At 46.9% G+C, this 21018-nt stretch overlaps 1 protein-coding gene across 1 annotated transcript in view; it reads left to right on the top strand.

The window, feature by feature from the left end:
* Positions 1-21018, top strand: part of FAM234B (family with sequence similarity 234 member B) — a 34268-nt gene that overhangs the window by 10282 nt on the left and 2968 nt on the right. The window contains exons 2-12 of the mRNA XM_040642177.1: positions 1114-1512; positions 4792-4890; positions 7244-7432; positions 8682-8812; positions 12393-12540; positions 12883-13024; positions 14050-14193; positions 14365-14446; positions 17541-17696; positions 19029-19146; positions 20666-20886. Of these exons, the coding sequence (XP_040498111.1) occupies positions 1114-1512; positions 4792-4890; positions 7244-7432; positions 8682-8812; positions 12393-12540; positions 12883-13024; positions 14050-14193; positions 14365-14446; positions 17541-17696; positions 19029-19146; positions 20666-20886 (1829 nt within the window). The remainder of the gene's footprint in view (positions 1-1113; positions 1513-4791; positions 4891-7243; positions 7433-8681; positions 8813-12392; positions 12541-12882; positions 13025-14049; positions 14194-14364; positions 14447-17540; positions 17697-19028; positions 19147-20665; positions 20887-21018) is intronic.

Below are 21018 nucleotides of genomic sequence, written 5' to 3' on the forward strand. Positions count from 1 at the left end.
TTCCTGCTTGCTCCCTCCCCTCCTAGAATACTTGCTCAGGATAGCATTTTTAAAGTAAACACTGTTTACTGAAACATGCTGACAGGGCATCAGAATCATAGGAAGCTCAGAAGTGAGTTTTTCGTAAGACGTCTCCAGGTGACGTTTAGTGTTCAGCTTTCCAAGTTGTTTCCATGGAGACAATTGGGAAGCCACAAATATCCGACTGTGAGGAGCAGTGTACAGAGAACAATTATTCTAAAGTTTAGGCAAGTTCCAGGAAAGATTGAAGCATCACAGATCTGAGAAAATCAGAGTAAATATGCACATTAGGCATATGGCAGGTTGATATAAGAGCCATGTCTTTTTTCATTAGTGAGATTCACAGAAATTAAGAGAGGTTTTTCTTTGTTTTGTTTTGTGTTGTTTTGCTTTGTTTTTTTGTTTTTCCCCAGACTAAAAAGGTATTTCAGGGGCACCTGGGTGGCTCAGTTGGTTAAGTGTCTGCCTTCAGCTCAGGTCATGATGCTGGGATCCTGGGATCGAGCCCCACATCGGGCTCCCTACTCCATGGGGAGCCTGCTTCTCTCTCTTCCTCTGCTGCTTCCCTTGCTTGTGCTCTCTCTCAAATAAATAAATAAAATATTTTTAAAAAATAGTAAAAAAATAAAAAGGTATTTGAAATTTACCACTTTGTTTTCTTTCCAGTTTTCTTTTCTTTTTCTTTTTTTTGAAAGATTTTATTTATGTATTTGACAGAGAGAGACACAGCCAGCGAGAGAGGGAACACAAGCAGGGGGAGTGGGAGAGGAAGAAGCAGGCTCCCAGCGGAGCAGGGAGCCCAGTGCGGGGCTAGATCCCAGGACCCTGGGATCACGCCCTGAGCCGAAGGCAGACACTTAATGACCGAGCCACCCAGGCGCCCCTCTTTCCAGTTTTAAGCTCATGAAAGCAGAACCCTGACTTTCATTTTCCTCCCATTCTCTTTCTTACAGATGGCCATCAAGACCTAGACTTGTAAACTTAATTTGTTTTGTTTTCTGTGTGTTCTTTTAGGTGTTCACAGTTGCCGTGTAGTTGGTAAGGGTTGCTCCTTCCTAGTTCACCCTGACCCTCTGTCTTTCTGTGTTTCAGGGAAGAAGAGCCCAGACCTAGGGGAGTATGACCCCCTCACACAGGCCGATAGTGATGAGAGCGAGGATGATCTTGTGCTCAACTTGCAGCAGAAGAATGGAGGGGTCAAAAACGGGAAGAGCCCTCTGGGAGAGGTGCCAGAGCCTGACTCAGATGCTGAGGCTGTGGGGGCTGCAAAGCCACATCTTTCGGAGGTCGCCACAGAGGGGTACCCCTCGGAACCCCTTGGGGGCCTGGAGCAGAAGGCAGCCTCTTCCATCGTGTCTTATGTGCGCACCTCTGTCTTTCTGCTAACTTTGGTCATCTCCATGATCCTAGTGCTTGTATGTGCTTTCCTGATCCCCTGTCCCCCCAGAGATCTGCACAGCACTTGGAGCCGCCAGCTGGGCCCCCAGGGAGGTGAGTTGTAGGATTTCTCGCCCTAATTCTGTAAAATTTCATGTTTACCTGTAGTTCTGTAAAACTTCGGATGACGTTGAAAATTCCCTCCAGGTCCTTACTACAAATAAACGTGTATCATGTAACACCTCTCTCCCCGTGTGTGGAGGTGGTTAGGAGGTTAAGATTGGAAATGAAACAAAAAGATAGATTGATACGGCTCCAGAAACTCGGGAGGGTCACTGCCCTGTTGTGTTTCTATTGGCGTTGGTCTTAATTAGATGCAGAGGACAGAACATTGGTTTGCTGCGTCCCTGCAGTGCAGCCAACACTGTATTAGCGGAGACAAAGCTGTAGGACAGGCTCTTTACAGAGAAAGTAAGGCCCGGGGCCTGGCCAGACCAGAGGCCAGGGCTTTTTACGACCCTCAGGCATTTGTTGGTGATAGGAGCCTGACCTGGTTTGAATCTAAAATAATTTCAAGTAAAATCAACTTGCTATCTTGCAGTGTTTCCTTTCTTCCTCCTGGTGGTTGGGGTGGTGCCACCCAAGTAATTCTAGCTATTGTGTCTTATTCTGGAGCAGGTTTCTTTGAAACAGCTTGCTCTGGGTCATGAATGGGGATTACATCTCAGCGGTCAGTGCTGAGCAGTCTTGTGTTTTGTAAACTTCATTGGGGTGAAAGGGGGTCGGAACACACCACCCCAAAATATGTCGCTTTGGCATATTGTTTATTTTGAGCCGCAGGCACATGAGTAACAGCAGGCACAAGGAGTGCACTCTGACTTTGACCTTTAATTCTTCCCGGAAAGCAGGAGATGAAAATCCCATGTGCAAGATTCCCTCTCCATACCAGGAAGAAAGAAATATTCTCATCAACAGAGACGGGGAGTTGAGGCCGAGGGGAATCTGTGCAAACAGACCTCGTTAAAATAACTCTTACCTTCCTGTAGTCTTCTCGACCGTGTTGGTCCCCTTTCCAGGGCTGCCGCTCTTTGTTCAATGAGTACAGAAGCCCTGAGGCCTCGCCAGCTCTGCTGCAGGCCTTTATGTTCTGTCGGGGCTCCCATGGACATGGGGAATCTTATTAAATAGACTTGAATGCTTTCCTTTTGTTAATCTGTCTTCTTAATCAGTTATCTCGTTTTCTGTTTTGTTACTTGGTCCCACTAGAAATCCTAAGAGGGTAGAGGAGAAATTTTCCCTCCCCTACAATACTCATCTTGATCCTAGAACTATTTTACCACCGACACGTCACTGGTCCTAGTTGGCTGAGCTTTGGATGAGTTCTGTGTTCTCACTGTTACTGTCTCTCAAGGCACAACCGAGCAGATGTGACTTACGGTCTGCTCCCAGCACGTGGGGATCTCTCCCTTCCTTTTTTGATGGTCCTTCTTCTTTTTAAAGATTTTATTTATTTGAGAGAGAGAGCAGAGATAGCAAGAGAGAGCATGAGCGGGGAGGAGAGGGAGAAGCAGGGTCCTGCTGAGCAGGGAGCCTGACGTGGGGCTCAACGTGGGGCTCAATCCCAGGACCCTGGGATCATGACCTGAGCCACAGGCTGATGCTTAGCTGACTGAATTACCCAGGCGCCCCCCTTTTTTTGATGGTTCTAAGTGAGCTCTTATAGGTATACGGTATAAAGACTAGGAACAAATTGTTGGTATACCCACCACCAAGTTAAAGAAATGGGACATTTGGGTGCCTGGGTGGCTCAGTCAGTTAAGTGTCAGGCTCTTGATTTCAGTGCAGTCATGATCTCAAGGTCCTGGGATCAAGCCCCTTGTTGGGCTCCATGTTTGGTGGGGAGTCTGCTAGAGGATTCTCTCCCTACCTCTCCCTCTGTCCCTGCCCCTACCACTTCTGCTCTCTTTCCCTCTCTCTCTCTCTCAAATAAGTAAATCTTAAAAAAAAAAAAAAAAGAAAGAAATAGGACATTATAAATACCTTTGAAACCCCCATGTGTCCCTCCTCACCAAAGCTATGTCTTCCTGCCAAAGAGTTCTACTGTCCTGAGTTTTGTGTCATTATTTCTTTACTTTTTGTTAAAGTTTTACCACATGGTAAAATAGTTTTGCCTATTTTGAAATTTATATAAATGTAATTAAGCAGTCTTCTGTGACTTGCTTTTATTTAGCATGTTTATAAAAGCATTTTTTTGAGATTCAATATTGATGCCCTGTAACTAGAGTTTATTCATTGTTACCACTGTCTCATTTCCCATGGTATGAATATCCCATGACTTATTGATCCATTTTACTGCTGATGAACATTTTGGTGGCTTCCGTTTTTTAAAAAATAAATAATGCTATTAGGAAGATTCTTGTGCATGTTTCGTGATGCAACATGTAAGACTTTCTCTCGGGCACTGACTTATGACTGATACTGCTAGGTCGTCGGGTGTGTGCGTGTTCAATCCTGGTAGTTTATGCTAAATTACTTTCCAGAGTGGTTATACCAATTTACACGTCCACCAGCCACGCGGTGAGTTCTCTCCGTATTTGGCAGGCATCCTCTGACTCTACACTGTCGAGGGGCAGGACAGCACTGTCTACCTTGTCACTGCCCAGGCTGGAAGTCCAGGCTCCCTGCTAGGCCTCTGCTGACACCACTCTGGCAGGGGTGGGGGCCTGCCTCATTAATGCCGGGTGGGGTAGAACTGTAGGCTTCCCTTGCGTGTGGAGGACCCTAGGTGGGGAGGAAAGTCCTGGCTCCCCACCTGGCCTTCTCTGACATGACCCTGGTTGGGAGATGGAGGGTAGAAGTCTAGGCTCCCACTTAGCCTTTGTTGTAGGGCTGGGGGTGGGGCCACAGTTCTACGGGTGTGGCGTTTTGGTTGGAGTGGAACAGTTAACATATAAAACTTATTTCTGTCTTATGATGCTGTTCCCCTCTTGCACCTATGGCTGGAGGAGCCAGCTTTTCTTGGGCCTTTTTTGTCTGTACCTGTTGGCATTTCTGGGCTGCCGGCTTCTGTAGCACCTTGTCTGGACATATGAGGCCAGAAGAAAACCCAGGGGAGTCATCACCTTGTCATTCTGTGGGCTTTGCAATCCCCAGCCAGCCTACCTCCTCTCCACCTTCCAGAGTCTTCTTACATTTGTTTTCTCTGTAATGTGCAGGGAGTTTAGGTATTCTTAGAGGAATAGGCAGAATTGTGTCTAGCAACCAGGAGTCTGCCTGGGTTTTATGAAGGTGCTGGCAGTGCCATGTGTCAGTTCCCTTTCTAACATGCAGCAGAGAACTGGTTTGTAGTGACTTAACTCAGGACTTTTTTTTTGTTTTTGATGTGTTTATCAGGTGGGGACCTGTCTCCATTGGAATTGGCTGATGTGAATGGAGACGGCCTGCGTGATGTCCTTCTCTCCTTTGTAACTTCAAGGAACAGGAGTGCAATCGGTAAGAGACATGCACGTCTTTTAGAGGCTGCTACAGGAGAAGCTCACTGATTGGAGGGGCTGTGAGCTAAGAGAAAACATCAGGGTTGTCTCCTGAAGGGCACTGTGGAAAAGGGTCTGGAGTGAAGAGAAAGTCATCATGGGTCTATCACACATGACAAACTTTATCAGAAAGCTCCTGCATGTAAGTAAAGCTCCTTTAAAGAAATCATGGAGAGCCGTAGCTGACAGGAACTTTTAGTAGTCACCCAGTCCTGTGAAGAAAGGGAGACCCAGAGGAGAAGTGACTTGTCCACACACTTGCAATGAACAGCAATAGTTCTTAAGGTTCTTGTGTTTTCTCCCAGCCAATTTTCCATTGCTTCTTAGATTACAGTAAATGTTGACACAATCCTACCTTCTCATCCCCAGTAGAAAACTTCTTGTTCATGTTCTAAAATATTTTTACCCACATTACCGTGGCCGGGTGCTTTCTTTTTATTGCTTCTGTTTACTCCTCTCTCTCTCTCTCCTCTCCATCCTGCTGTCTGCTTTGGAAGGCTGACCAGCATGCATTAGGTCAACAGGCTCCCTTGCCTGCCAATTTCCAGTTGGGTTTGGCCAATAAGGAGCATAGGCAAGAAATTGGAGGAGAGGAAGAGAATGAGGAGAGGTTTTTTATTCCCTTGGCTCCCTCCCCAGCAGGGTGACCTCAGGCAGGCTACATCCTTGATCATAGGTCACATCCTCTCTTAAGGTGGACTTTCTTTTTCTGGATTTCAGGAATCACTTCCTCTCCTGTCTCTTTGGGCCTGGAAGCGGTTATAGTTCTGAGGGACTGTGCTATCCCGCATGGTTTCTCTACACCCTGACCATATCTTTGTAAATAATCTCTTTATTAAACCTTACCCGACTTAACCTGATTGAGTGTGCTGATACACATCAACTGAAGAAAAAAAAAAGGAGGTTGCATTTTCAACATAGGTACCTGGGGCTCCTGGTTTGTCCTGCAGCATCCATTAAAGTGGGTGCAGCCTGCAGTCTATAAACTGATACAGTAACTGTGGTTTGAGGCTGAGGATGCCCTAGTAGCTACTTTTTAATCATCCAGGCCCTGGGATAGTCAAGGTATGTTTTAGAGAATTGTAGGCTGCCTGCTTCTCTGGTGTTATTAGAAGTACCTTCCTGAGTCTTGTGTAATACGTAGAAGCGATTTAAGAATAGATCTGTTTACAGAGAGGACCTTCAGCCTCGAAGGTTGACTTTTGACTTTAATCGACTTTAATTACATTTTTTTTCTGCCTATGACTCATTAACCTTCGAAGCAAAAATTTTCCCCTTCCACTTTTAGATTCAGAGATTTTTTTTTAATCATTTGGTATGGACTCGTATGGCAAGGCTATGGGTTTGGACACAATACGGACCAGCCTGATTTGGTTACAGATTATAAAAAGAATAGAGCTAATATATGGTACTTCCTGTAGACAAAGCACTAGTGTAAGTACATAACAAATGTTATGAATGAATTTATCCCTCCATATAATTCTTAATTAGGGGTAGACTAATATTATCACCCCTATTTGCAGATGGGGAAACCGAGACATAGGGAGGTTAAGGAAGGGGCTCAAAGTTCCATACCTGGTAGATGGTAGAGCTGGGATCCAAACGGTGTAGCTGAGAGACTGTCTCTAGAGTTCATGTCCTTGGCCCTTAAGTTTTCCCAAGTATTCTTGGGAAACTACTGAAGCTGTATCAGCCGATTCCATGGGACTCTAGACCGGGAAGACCTACTAATCATTGCTAAGTTGTAATCTTCAGGTTTATTTTTAAAATACTTACTTTTTGTGCGTTCAGGGAGCACTTACTAGCAACAATGAGAATGCAGGTATTTCTTTACTCCCTGCTCTGTACGTGTTCCAGGTCGGTCTCACTTTTCCGAGCATGCCCTTCCCTCTTGATTTTGTTGGTGGTGGTGTTCTCAACAATGACTTTCCCATATTCTGGATTTTGCTCCTGTCTTTTATTCAGCAAATGATTGCTTGGTTGCTGTATGTGCTAGGTGCTCTGCGAGGCACTGAGACTACAGAAATGAATGTGAAGGATATGACTATTTAGTGGGGGCCGACGTGACAGACACGTAAGCAAGCGTGGCCTGGAAGAGGTCCACAGCATCTCGTCTGACACGAGGAATGTGTTAAGCAGATATGATAGGTACCCTGTTGTTCAGACTTGGCGCCAGGAATATGGAAGGCTGTGGAATACACGGGTGCGAGTTGCTGCCTCAGCACCATTTACTTGTGGTTTTTTGGCTTCCTGCTCCATCTGGACTGTTACCTTCTCTCCTTTCCTTTGTTGTGTCTCTTGTGTGCTTTTAGGTGTCTCAAAGCCAGCTGCTGTTCTCGTGTGCCTTTCGGGGATGAATGGCAGCACACTCTGGTCGAGTCCCCTCCCCGAGGAGGCCCGGGACATTACGTGTTTGGATCTGATGCCAGGAAGCATGGCTGAAACCATCTGCCTTGTGACAGGGACACACAAAATGTTCCGTGCATTCAATGCGACATCAGGTAAAGATCATTCCACGGAAGTCTCTGTTCCAGTGAGCTGTTAATCTCGGATCAGAACAATCTCGTATGGAGGGGACCTTTCCACTCCCACATGGTGCAAAGTCTGATTTTACTACTTTGGAAGGTGGATTTAGGGTAAACAGAAAGGGTTTGAATAGGGTGAGTGATAGATCATGGTTAAACCTGTTTGGTGATAGGATGGGGCTAAGCTGAGTTACCCAAACAGAAACTACCCTGAGGCTTTTGGTTTCTAAGTAGTCCTCCTACTCTGTTACAAAAGACAGCTGCGCTTTGTCTCTTCCTATTTGATGTAGATGGGGCCCATATGTAAACTTGGCCATTAACCACTTCGAAAAAGGTCAGGGAAGAAACTGAGGTTTGTTGATGCATGTTGATTTGGCCTTTTAACTTCTTACTATATTTAGACCTCCATGACATGAAGAATGAGAAAGAATCAAATATAACGAAGGCCCCATACAAAACCATAAGTGTACTGCTTTTTAACGCTGTGGACTTGACCGAAGCTGAATACATAGCAACCTTCCTAGTTTTAGAGGTTGGAATTTGGTAGCGGGGTAGTTCTGAGTAAAAAAAATTTAAATGTGAATTAACTGCAGAGCTGAAGTCATTTTGAAAACCTCCTATGATTTCCCTGCTTATTTGAACATGTGGTAGGAGAGAGAGTTGGTCTGGTTCGATTCCCCTGGATGGTTCCTTAATATTTGTAATAATCTCTAACAGATCCATTCCTCTGCCTCAGACAAGTGGGCTCCTCTTTCTTAGAGAGACTTCAGTGCCTCCATTTTATCTAAAAAACCTAGGTGTGAGGGGGGCGCCTGGGTAGCGCAGTCGTTAAGCATCTGCCTTCGGCTCAGGGCGTGATCCCGGCGTTCCGGGATCGAGTCCCACATCAGGCTCCTCCGCTGGGAGCCTGCTTCTTCCTCTCCCACTCCCGCTGCTATGTTTCCTCTCTCGCTGGCTGTCTCTCTGTCACATAAATAAATAAAATCTTTAAAAAAAAAAAACAAAAAACCTAGGTGTGAAGTTATCACATGGGTTTATTAGTCAGACACTTGAGGATTTCAGCTCACACCCCCTGCTCCCTTCATCCCCAGTAAGATTAAAAGAAAAGGAGTTGCCATCTGTCGTTTGCCCATTGAGTTTCTCTTTTCTGACCCGGGAGCATTGCATCTGCCTTTTCCAGAGGCCAAAAGCCGTCATTGTGATCAGCCTATTTGTGCCCCCCCAGGGAAAGCCATTTGGACTTTAAACCCAAACTACTTATCCAATGGTACCCTGGCTGCCCCAGGGGTGGTGTTGCCGGACTTGGATGAAGATGGCGTTAGAGATCTTGTCGTTCTGGCCATTGGGGAATTGCAGGTATGCTCTACGTGAAATGGTCTCTGTTTCTCAGAGGAAGTGCTTCAATTTCAGTCAGTTCCTAGTATTGTTATTATAAGTGCTGCTTGAAACCTTTTTACAAAGGCTTAGGTTTAAGAAAATTCTCTCTGGGAGATTTAATGAATAAATTGCCATCATGAACCCATTTTCCCGGCAGTCTCATTATGTTCCCATTGATTGTGGCATGGTGAAGTTTCGGAGCCGGAGAGGTCTGTGTTTAAATTCCTGCTCCACTGTAGCTCTGTGGCCTTGGGCAAGCCATGGAATCTCTCCAAGATATAACATGGGAACGTTCTATCTATGAACAGGGTTATTGTGAAAGTAGGAGCTAACGTATTTGAAGAACCTATAGTAGTGCCTATTTTTTACCGTGTGGGTGTATTGTTAGTTATATTATGTATACTTAACCTTTATATAAAACAATAAGACAGTTCATAAAATATATATGGGAAACATCATATGTTGAATAAGTGATAACAACAATGGCCTAAGAAAGAATAGTTGTAACATGGGCTATGACAATACAGACTTTGAGTCTAGTATACTTGTCCTTAGATCATGCTCCTTGATTATGCTTTGCTGGAGCTTCCGTGTGCTGGAACTCATTATCCTGTGCACAGATCGAATAATAGGAGTTTTCCTTCCTAACTCACAGGAAAGAAAACATTAATGACCAGACTTATCTCCATTTTAAGTTTTTACTCCTAACACTTTTCTTCGAGCTTGTTTCAAAGTTCCTTTAAGACTTTTTCTCAGACTTCCTATGTGTGTTTGCCAGGAAATGCTTGTGGATGAAAGAATTGAATAATTGGTAAATAATTTGTGGGAAAATGTGAATATAGATCATTTTGCTTCATTTGGTAGCTTATTTTAATTTTAAAAGACCTCGTGTTTGCTGTTGTGACTTTTGTAATGCATATACTGGAGTAGTGATAAAATCTGCAACTAAAATGACTTTGAATAGAATGAAATCTATCAGTAGTTTCTGCTTTTCTGCCAGGAGCACTGTAAACAAACGGAAAGTGCTTCTCCAGGCACAGGTTTTGGGCACGGTGGTCGAGTACATCTGGTGATACTTTGTAAGATGAGAGCAAAGAAGTAAGGTAAATTTCTGAAGGCTAGGTAGTTCAAAGGGTACTTTCTGTTAGTTTTCCTTCCACTAGCAAGTTGGTCTCAAGGTAGATTGAACCAAAAACTCGACAAATAGTTACATAATCTTTTTTTTTATCCCAGTCATTGTGAATAAAGAGACCAAGGTCTAGGGAAAATTTCAGTAACTGCATCCACCAGGGAGTGATTATCTGAAGGTCCTAAACGTGGGAAGCATGGGGAGTTTCTTTTTAATGATTTAATGAAGTATGGTTAGCAGAGGCATAGCAAGAAATTGAACAAGTTTCTATATCCTGAGCAAGTTTGAAAATTTTGGCCTTCATACCCTATTGGCTTCTTCTTAGCCAGTGGTAGTTGACAGGCTAGAGGTTCAGGCTTTTAGGGACCCTCCACAGTGAGGCAGCCTCTGTTGGAGAAATTTCCTACTCTATGCAAAGTGTCCTGTCCAACTTGCCTCACAGAATTTACTTATTTACACATAGTGTAGAGGTATGAATAGCCTCCATTCTGTCTGAAAAGTGATAGTACTAAAAAAATCTTAGAGAAGCAATGGGTTTAGAGCAGTAGCCTCACCTTTATACTGCCCTGTTTTGACCTCTAATGCCAGCCACAAAGAGCCTGGGGAACCTAAGCTGTGGTTTACTCTGAGCTATAGTATGGAAGGCTCTCTCTTCTTAAGTAATGGAACATATTAGATCTATGATTTAGACTGATTGCATTCTTAGGTCTGGGTTTAGAGTGAGGTGGGCTTGAGACAGAGGAACTGATGGTTTGGGGTTAGAGCAACTGATTTGGTCTAGAACATTAGTGGGAAGGGACCTCAAAGCCATGTGGTTGACCGCCTCACACCATGTTATAATCTCTATACAGTATTCCAGATGCATTGGCACCCATACTCTCCTCGAGTCCTCAGGCTAATGGGAATATCACTGATTTGTAAGACAGTTCATTTCACTTTTGGTCAGGTCTAGAGAATTCTGTGATATTGGTGAGAATTTGCTTTCTCATAGCTTCTACTGACTGTTTCAGCTTTGGCTACTTTGAACGAATCTAATCCTCTTTCTGCATAGAAGCCCATTAGCCTTAGTCTCATCCCACTAAGCCTGCTACTCGCAAGGCTAAGTACCCCCAATTTCTCATACTATCCCCCATGCAACATGAAACCTAGATCCCTCTCTTTCTCGCTTTCTTTCCCTTTGCACTCCATTTTATCCATGTTTCTTTTAAAATGTCGTACCTGTATCTGAAAATGGTACCCTAACCAGTTACATCAATGTAAGGAAATTGTTGCTTCTTTTGATATAGGCTTTATATTTCTATTAATGCAGCTGAAGATTGTGATAGTCTAAGATTTAGTTTTTGTTTATAATCCGTTAAAGCACCCACACCGTTTAATTAATCAATTAATTAATGGCCCCATTTCTTCTTTCAGATTTTGACTCATCTTCCAAGCCTAAGACTTCTTTGAATTTTGAGTTTGTCATACAGCGTATTAGCTATCCCTTTCAGCTTTGTGATAAGCTTGAGATAAGCTATTCATTCAAGTCTTTGATGAGAATGATCAGTAGGAATGGGACAATAGTAGAGTGTTGTGACATTCCACAAAAATCTCCCTCTGGATTGGCATTGACTCACTCTGGGTACACTGAAAACCATATCTTTTTATCTTGTCCAAAAGAATTCATGATGCTAAACTTTGTCAAATCTTTACTGAAGTCAGGATATCACTACAATTCTCGTATTTCCCAACTAGTGACTCTACTCTTTAAAGAAAACCCTCTAGAGCAGGGGTTGGCAAACTGTGACCTGTAAGCCAAATTTGGCCCCCTGCCTGTTTTTGTAAATAAAGTTTTATTGGAGCACAGTCATGCCTATTCTTTTATTATTATCCATGGTTGCTTTCATGCTATTGTGGTCGACTAGTTGCTTCAGAAATCATCCGGCTTGCAAAACCTACAGTGTTTACCATTTGGCTCTTCACAGGACAGGTTTGCTGATCTCTGCTTGAGAGTAAGGTTGATAGCAGCCAGGCAGGCTAACCGTGTAATGTTATGATGGGAGAGGCTGCCTGTATTGATTTTAGCTGGGACCAAATATTACTGGATTTCTGAGTAGGAGAGTAGAGACCCGGGAGTCAGCTGTCCTTTAGTTAGCTCTGGGCCAGAATTCTGTGCCTCAGAAGACTGTTCATCAAGCAACAACCGAGCTTCAGAGAAACTGCCTGGGCTACCACAAAGATGGTTTTTGCACATATCTACCAAGGGAATGGAAATGTTGGCTTCAATTTCTTGCTTCCGGGGGAAAAAATGAAGCAGGTTTGGCTTTGTGCTTTCCGACTTTGGGAAGGGTTTCTGAACCCTTAGCTAATGAGAAAGTAGCGACTTCTGGAGAAACTGCTTGGTTAGGAAACGACACGGCATCTACTGACTCCATTTTTTCCCTTCTTCAGCCAGATCTGTGCTTTCTGCTGGTGTCCAGCCGGACAGGGAGTCCAGTGGGCCGGCCCGTGAAGTACAGCATCGTGGGAGTGGGGAATCTGATTGGCCCTCAGGTTTATGTCACCACAAATGGGGCTGTCTACATCCTGTTTGGCTTTGGTAAGAAGCAAAGCTAGTCTTGCTGCTGTTCCCCATCTGTGTGTGTGGTAGGCCTCCTTTTAATTGCTGATACCAGCCCTTTCACCACCTCCTGTCCCCAGGGCCTCGCACTCTCCCCCCACCATTGCCGGTTATTAACTCTGCTTTCCCCGGCTGCCTTCTCCAAAGAGAAGTCTCTTTGTCCGGTGTCTGCTCCATCCCTTCCCTATTCCGTGTTGGACCGGTCTGGGCGGACCCTGTGAGACCCATCTGATCAGGCTCTGTGTCTCTCGCTCAGATCCTCACCCTGGGAGAGTTCTAGTAAATTCAGCTTCTCAGTGTTGGTTCTTCCTGTGGTGCTAGGAAATATCCAAGCTGTCGCCCTGCGGGACATTTTTGTTCAGGCCCAAAATCGAGACAGCTTACCACCTTCTCTGCAGATAGAAGAGCCAGAATGGGAGAAGCGAAGATCCATCAACCTGTCCGAGCTCATTGACATTTACAGGTAGGGCAGGTGTCTGACCTTGTCACAGTTGAGTCTCCTGAGATCTCGCGAGCCGTGGAGTCTCCACGTTTGCTCGGGCCGGTGAATAAGGGGGCCGAGGTGTGGGGGGAGACAGTGCCAGCCTTAATACGATCTGGTGAGGTAGAGACGTTCTTTTCTTGGTGACACAGCGTGCTGAAAGCTGTGCTGGTGATCATGATTTGTGGTCGCTCTGCACACAGACTGCAAAGAAGGCTATTTGTTGAGTGTTCTGAGTCAGAGCGGGGCAGGCTGAGATGGGGAGACCTTCAGGCAGGGAGAGAGATTTATGTAAAAAACCTGCTTGTAAAACTGGGCTGAAGTATCTGCCCTACTCTTTTTCTGTGTTTTTCTCTTAGTTGAAGAATCATTTTGGCAGGAGCAAGGCTAGCAGCCATGAACTCTTATCTTTTATTCTTGTTTATTTTTTAATCAAAAACATGTCGCCTGTCCATGCAGTGGATTTTACCCATTTAACCCCAGGCCTGGGTAGTGATTGTCTTCATTCTCTTCTATCAGATGTGTCAGATCATTTTCTAGCATTTTCTAGCATTTTCTCAGGCAGTATCGCATTGTTCCAGTCAATTGGGCAGGTGTTAAATCGAATGGTCCCAGTTGTCCAGAAAAAGAAATAATTCGATGCAGTGTAGACCACAAGTTGCTGTCCAAGCTTGGGGACAGTCTCAGGCCTCCTGTCCAGGTCTCCCTCCGCTTCCCTGCCATTATCCTTGGCTCTGTTATCGTGCCCAGAGTATCTGAAGTGAGAGATCTGGCTCCGCAGCCCTTCTCCTGGAAGTTCCTTTTGAACTTGCATGAATTTTCCAGGGATTCTTGCTTTCTAAAATGAGACTCAACTGGAATGACAGAGTGCCCCCCTCGATCAGATAGTGATGGGAAGTGAATACAGGAGTATATAGAAACATGTACCCCGAGAGAAAGAGCCCCAGTTTGTGGGTCCGGAATCTCATCCAAGCGGGAGACTGACTGTTGGGTCCTGTTTAATTCAGTGATGGTGTTGAGCTACTGCAGATGGTGGAGGCACCTGACTCCAACTGCAGCAACCTCCTGATTACGACCAGACAAGGCCTCGTCCTGCTTCGGGGGCAAAATCTTACCCCTTCCTGGACACTGAGCCTGCAAGGCCTGCACAGGTTTGCCGTGGGCTCCTCCTAAGGGTTGCTGTTTTGATCTGCTTTCCCACGTTTAAAAATTGCCCAGAGCAATTGCTTGATATCGGGGGTGGTGCAGGAGAAGAGGGAGAAAGAAGTCCTGGTTTTCCTCTTCTGCGGCTTCACTACTGATGGCTTTGTTCTCCTTTGCAGCCAGCCTACGCCTGGGTATTTTACTGATGATCAGACCTTAGACTTCCTTCTCCAGATACAGGATGGAGTTGGGATGAAAAAGGTAAAACTCTGCGACTGAAATCAATGAAAACATCTATAAAGTGCATTTCCTGTGTCCAGCCATACGCTAGGCACTGTGAGAAGTAAGACCCTAAGATGTGGTCCCTTCCTTCAGAGAACTCGAAGCCTAGCTGTTGGATAAAATGAAGACTCACACTTTAGTGCTAAAATCTATAGCGTCGGAAGCTTTCCCAGCTAACCTCCTTGCTGTACGTGAATTCCCTCTTCTGAATTCTTAACTTACAGTTAGGCAGCAGGAACCTTCTGAAGTCTCTTGGTGGGGAAAGACAGGCGTAAATAAACTTCGTACTTCAGTACATAGCTTCCTAAGATTTCAGAGAAGGCGGGGTATCTGGGGTCGCTGGGTTGTTATGGAGGACTTAGTAAGGGAGGGAAAAATGATGAGCAGAACCTTGAAAGTTGAATTATACTTATATGAGCAGGGGGATGGGAAGGCCTGTCGGGTCAAGAACACCGACACCAGAGGTCGTGCATGTTCCAGGGACACTGAATAGATCCTTCTGATTTTACGTGAGGTTGCATATTGTGAAGACATATGATTGGATAGGAAGTTTTCATTCTTTTTTTTTTTTTTTTTAAAGATTTATTTGAGAGAGAGAGAGAGCATGGACGTACACACCTGAGCATGGGGAGGGGCAGACAGAGAGGGGGAGGGAGAATCTCAAGCAGACTCCGTACCCAGCGAGGAGCCGATGTGGGGCTCCGTCTCACCACCCTGAGATCATGACCTGAGCCGAAATCAAGAGTTGGATGCTTAACTGACTGAGCCACCCAGGCGCCCCCAGTTTTCATTCTTATTACAGGGAGAATTAGAGTTTTTAAGATTTCTTTTTTATAATTAACCTAGCTTTTTGGTTTATCTTCACTGTAAAATATGTATATATATATTGCACACTGTTCCCTGGGACCCAACCTAACACTTAATCATCGCCTCTAATGTCTGCCAAGTTCCGTGCAGATGCACTGATAAGGTCTTTGGAGACACAGCGATGATGAAGACAAGCCCCCGGTCTCGTGTCGTTCGTAGTCACTGGGGTGCCTGTAGGCTCACAGCTCTCCCACGTGTGCTGAGTGCTGTAATGGAGGTCCGCACAATGCCACGGGGGCGTGGGGAGCAGATAGAGTGAAGGGAGTCAAGAGGTGCTTCATGCTGGTTGTGGGCTAGATGTTCACGTCATGAAAGCAGAGAAGTGGTTTGCTGGATCCATATATAAAGAGAGGCTGAGGGGCATTTCCGCCAGAGAGATCCGAGTGAGCTCAGCTGATGGAAGGCCCTGAAAAGCAGGGCTGCAGCATTTAGGTGACGATTGGGAGGCAGTAGGGTTATTTGGTCCTGAGCGGAGGACAGATCTGATGATAAAGGCATCACTTCAGGGGGAGTCTTCCAGCGGTGCTGTGCAGGAAAGATGCAATGTCCGATTGTGTTTTGAAAGAATTTCAGGTAGAGATTGCCATTTTCATTGGCATTCCCAGCAGGTTTAAGGGAGAGGGTATACATAGCTTGATTAAGAGCTGAGATGCTGGGGCGCCTGGGTGGCACAGCGGGTAAGCGTCTGCCTTCGGCTCAGGGCGTGATCCCGGCGTTATGGGATCGAGCCCCACATCAGGCTCCTCCGCTGTGAGCCTGCTTCTTCCTCTCCCACTCCCCCTGCTTGTGTTCCCTCTCTCGCTGGCTGTCTCTGTCTCTTTCAAATAAATAAATAAAATCTTAAAAAAAAAAAAAAAGCTGAGATGCTGCGGGTTTGGACCTGGAATTTAATCCTGGCTCCACTACTTAGTGGTGGCCTTGGGCAAATAACATACTCTCACGTAACTGTGGATTCTATGTCTATAAAGTGGGGGTGATGGTATCACCTGTCTTCCTGGGGTTATCATGACAGTTAAATAATGTGTGTTTGACTGGATACAGTTTTTTAGTGTGGTGTCTCAAGACTTTTCTCCCAAACCACCAAAGGGCATCTTGAACTGCTGGCTGGGGGGAGTCTGTCCCTCCAGGTGGCGCCAGGACCTTTTGTGTGGCAGAGTCTGAGCAGGCCACAGAAGGCGGACCGAGGGCTGGAAGAGTAGGGAAGTGGTTGCTGACAGGCGTGCAGTCCTTCCCCTTAGCGAAGACCAGAGACTGAGGGAAGGGGCCATAAAGACAGGGGCTGGAGGGGGGTGGGGAGTTTCTTGTGGATTTGGGCCAAGGAGAGGCTCTAAAACTGTGAGGTACGAGGTATTTGGGGTGAAAAGGAGATAGAAGTGTGGCCAGGAATTACGAGCTTGGTCCCTTCATTATCCTGTGAAGAGATGCAGCTGAGGAATGTATTTTCTCTTGGTTCATTTGTTTGCCTGTCTCGATGTGCTCTTTTGAATTTGAGGCCAGCCTGGGGGTGAGGGACCTACGCGTGACACCCAGGAGTCGAACCCATAGAGCTTGCAGCATGGCGCCTAGGACAGGCGTCCACTCAGTCACTGTCCCCTCCGTGGGCGCTGCGGGCGTGGGAGGGAAGGAGGCGCTGCTGTGGGCATCTGGTTACAGCGCCTCCCCTCCAAAGGGCTGCGCTCTCTGCACCAGGACTGCCACAGACACCGAACAGTCCTGAGTTCCAGTCCGTCCCCGAGCCGCCATTCTATCCTCTGCAGAACAAGAGGTGGATCGAATGATTTATCATGTTCTCTTCCCACCTGAGAATTCAGCAGACCTTTAAACTCTACAAAATGGGGACCAGGGCTGCAGAAAACCAGGTCTGGTCCCTCGTCGCTGTTTAATGCTCTCTGAACGCCAAGTTTGTTCACATGTAATAAGCTCAACCTGTTAATATATGTGGGTTTTCATTCTTTTGTGTGTTTTCTTGGCCTGCTGCCTTATTTTTAAGAGAGGGAGTGGGGGGAGGGGCAGAAGGAGAGGGAGAGCGAAGCTTGAGCAGTCTCCGTGCCCGGTGCAGAGCCGACGTGGGGCTCCATCTCGCAACCCTGAGATCACGACCTGAGCTGAAATCAAGAGTTGGTTGCCGCACTGACCGAGCCACCCAGGTGCCCCAGCCTGCCGCCTTTCTGAAGGTGGGCTGTACTCACTGTCTCCTCTTTTGCAGATGATGGTGGTGGATGGAGACTCAGGCTCCATTTCCTGGAGTTACACTGCTCCCTGTCACATGAAAGAGACGCCAGCCACCTCGGCAGTTACTTCAGACCAGAAGTCTGTCTTCCTCTTCTGGGCTGAGGGGATGTCAGCAGCATCTCCCAGTTCTGTGAGTGAGCCTGGCGGGCGTGGGGCCGGGGGTCCTTTTGTCCCTAGGGGAGATGACAGCTGCTCTGCGAGGCTGACTGGGTCTGGAGGGTTAGTGGGGCAGCCACGCTTCCCAGGGGGTGGGGGTCAAACACGGCAGCACCCGAGTGGGCAGGGCTGGAACCTGCTTCTTCCTGAGCTCTGCTCGCCCTGGCCTTGCCTTTCAGCCGAGCGCTGTGAACGCTGCCCGCAGCCCCTGGCCACCGGCTGCTGACGGCGGGAGGCTAGATAGAGGATAAGTCCTCTCAAGATGCTAGGTCCGGATTTCCAGATGCTTCACATGTGCTACAGTCAAAGAGAAGGCACTGTGACTGGTCTGGAATGGGCAGAGGAGCTTTCATGGCGGGCGAGGCTGGGCTTCGAGGCGAATAAACTGAGTCTGCAGAAACGGTGTGGGGCGGGGATGGCCAGGCAGTTGGAGAGCACATGGACGAGGCGGAGATTGAGGTTCACCTGGGGGGGCTATAGGAGAGAAGGTCTGATGCCAGAAGGCAGGGTTTCGAAAGTCTTAAATGCTATCCTGCAGTATTTTAATGGGGTTGATGAGGCTGCCACCTCTACTAGGTGCTTGGGAGTTTTTGATAAGATCCATCCTGAGTTGGTTCAATGAAACATACCTTTTTTTTTTTTTAAGATTTTATTTATTTATTTATTTGAGATAGCGAGAGAGAGAGAGAGAGAGAGAGAGAGAGAGAGAGCACAAGAAGGGGGAGTGGCAGACAGAGGCAGAGAGAGAAGCACGCTCCCCACTAAGCAGGGAGCCTGATGTGGGACTCAATCCCAGGACCCTGGGATCATGACCTGAGCCGAAGGCAGACCCTTAACTGACTGAGCCACCCAGGCGCCCCTAAGAAGATTTTTGTGATTTTAGCTAAATACTTGCAATTGGCTTTAATACCCGGTGAGAGGAGATGTCTTTTCGTATGTACATTTTGCTTCCACGATGCCCCACCTGCTGCAAGAGATGAGCCAGTGTCCTAACACCGCCACAGGCAGAAGGCTGGGGTCCCCCCCGGGCATGCACATTTCCATTCTTTGTTTTCTCATAAGGGAGAATGCATTTTCTAGTTCTACTGGTTTGAAGAAGTTAGTGATGAGTCTGTTTTGAGCTCTCTGACATGTTTCTCGTATATGGGAGTTTCTCTCAAACACATGCTTGTTGTTGGGGGTCAGGTCATAGCATCTGAGAGGAATGAGAAATCACTGTGGTCTCCTCTGTCCCTTTCACCGGAGGGCTGTCACATGTGGGAATGTAGAGTTACCTATGTTCTTCCCTTTTGCTTCTCATTGGCAGGATGTCATCCCAGGAACTGGGCCACCCAGCCTTCACCACCTTTACCTCCTGCATCCAGCATTCCCCTCTCTTCTTCTGGATCTGACCAATGCCACGGGCACAGTGACGGCTTCAGAGGGTGAGTCCCAGTGACAGTGGGGGCCGTGTGCACAGACGAGGGGAGAAGGTGTGCTGGCTGTGTGTGTGTGGGGATGCCATTGTCTCACCGAGGGAGGGAGGGACGCGTGCCTTCAGACAACATGGGGGGGGGCAGTTGAGCCACTCCCATGCATCCCTGGTGCTCAGGGCCATTGCCAGAGTGCTCCCTCTGGGAGGAGCGCCAGGCTCGCAGGCTGAGAACCCAGTCCTCTTAGGCTGAGAGCTGAGGGCAAGTGCAGCCCCAGTCTCACAGGGTTCTCAGGTGGACGTGATTCACGCAGCCACTCGTTCAGCATACGTTCGTTGAACTACATCTGTGTGTCGGCCACTGTGCCGGGTGCTGGGAACGAATACAAGTAAGGCTAGAATACAAGTAGAATAAACTGTGAGGAACATGATGGACGTAGCGTGTTGTCTCCAGGACACCGGTGTAGGATCGGTGGAGACTTTCTTCTGGCTAGTACGAGTATGCATGCCTAGTGCGTAGAAGTCGCTGCCAAGAGAAAAGTCAGGAAAAAGAAAGATCGCACGGAATCTGACCACTCATTACCCTATTAACCTTTTGGAAGCAGCCTTCACCTTTATGTATGTATGTAAATAACACGGCATAGCAAAATTTGGGTCAAATATTAGAGACCTGTCATCCAGGCAGTCAAAGCTCTGGAAACTCAGCCAGCGCTGCCTCCTGGTCTGGAAGCGTCTGACGGTCTCCTCCTCAGAGATCCTTTGCCTCACTCTGGCCTGAAGGAGTCTGCAGTTCTTGCTGGGAGGGATGCGAGGGGAGGAAGACCAGATGGGCCACTTTTCCATTCAAAGGCTTGCTCTCGATGTACGATGTACGAACTCATTTGCCTTCAACTTAAAGCTGGTGCTTGTGACTCTCAATTAGTTGGGATACATTGGGAAGAAGGGCTCATCTGGAATTTGCAAGAACCCCTGCCCCCTGGCTTCGTGTGGGTGGCGGGGTGGGGGAGGCGTCATCCTGCAGAATCCTGTGGTTGGACCTAGATGACTTGTTTCTCAGTACTAGCATAAATTATTACTCAGGGAGCGTTAAATAGTGGTAATTAGGAATCGAGACCCTTTGTAGTACAACACCTGTTTTAAGGATAAGACAAAACAAGCACTGGCGAGGCAGGTAGCTTCTGTGACTGTGCCGACAGTCTGGGAATTCTCAGAAGTCTGGTCTGCTGTGCTCACATTCTGCCAAATTGTCAGCACTGTTGGCATATCCTCATTTCCTGATTTGGGGCTTTCTCAGAAACAGCTTCAGAAAAGGAAAGGTCCAAAGAGCGAGAGGAATGTGCTGTTTTGCCGGCCCCTGTCATTGCCCACTGTGCGCTCCTGTGGTGCCGTGTGTTTATGTGCTCAGTGAACTTCGTGCATGAATGAATGAGGGAGTAAATGAATGAATGAATCTAGTTGCTGAGTCAAGCCAGTGTCCTGTTAACAGGAGTTTTCTGTCCTCGTTAATTGCTCTTGTTTTTGTCCTTCCTCAGTTGGAATTAACGACCTCTGGAAAGATGCCTTTTATGTTACCAGGACAACAGGGCCAAGCTCCGAAGGCCATCCAGCACCCCTGGTGGTCAGCAAGCTTAGTCTACGGTGGGCGCTGATGGAAGGCCAGGTGGTCCAACTCGAGGACACCGCCCCCAAAATTGGCCGCGGGGAGCTGCGAAGATTCCTCTCTAGGATAAAGTTTGTTGATCCTCCCCACCAGGTGAATCTCTTCTGAAAGATATGTTTGATTACTCCTAAGGGTTTGGGGCAAATGCTACCAACTCCAACTTTGTTCCCTAGAAAGTAGGGGGGGGGGAGCCTTCTTGGTTAGCTAGGTGTCAAGAACCAGTTG

Source organism: Ursus maritimus, unplaced genomic scaffold, assembly GCF_017311325.1.
Source record: "Ursus maritimus isolate PB19 unplaced genomic scaffold, ASM1731132v1 scaffold_26, whole genome shotgun sequence".
NCBI classification, from domain to species: Eukaryota; Metazoa; Chordata; class Mammalia; order Carnivora; family Ursidae; genus Ursus; species Ursus maritimus.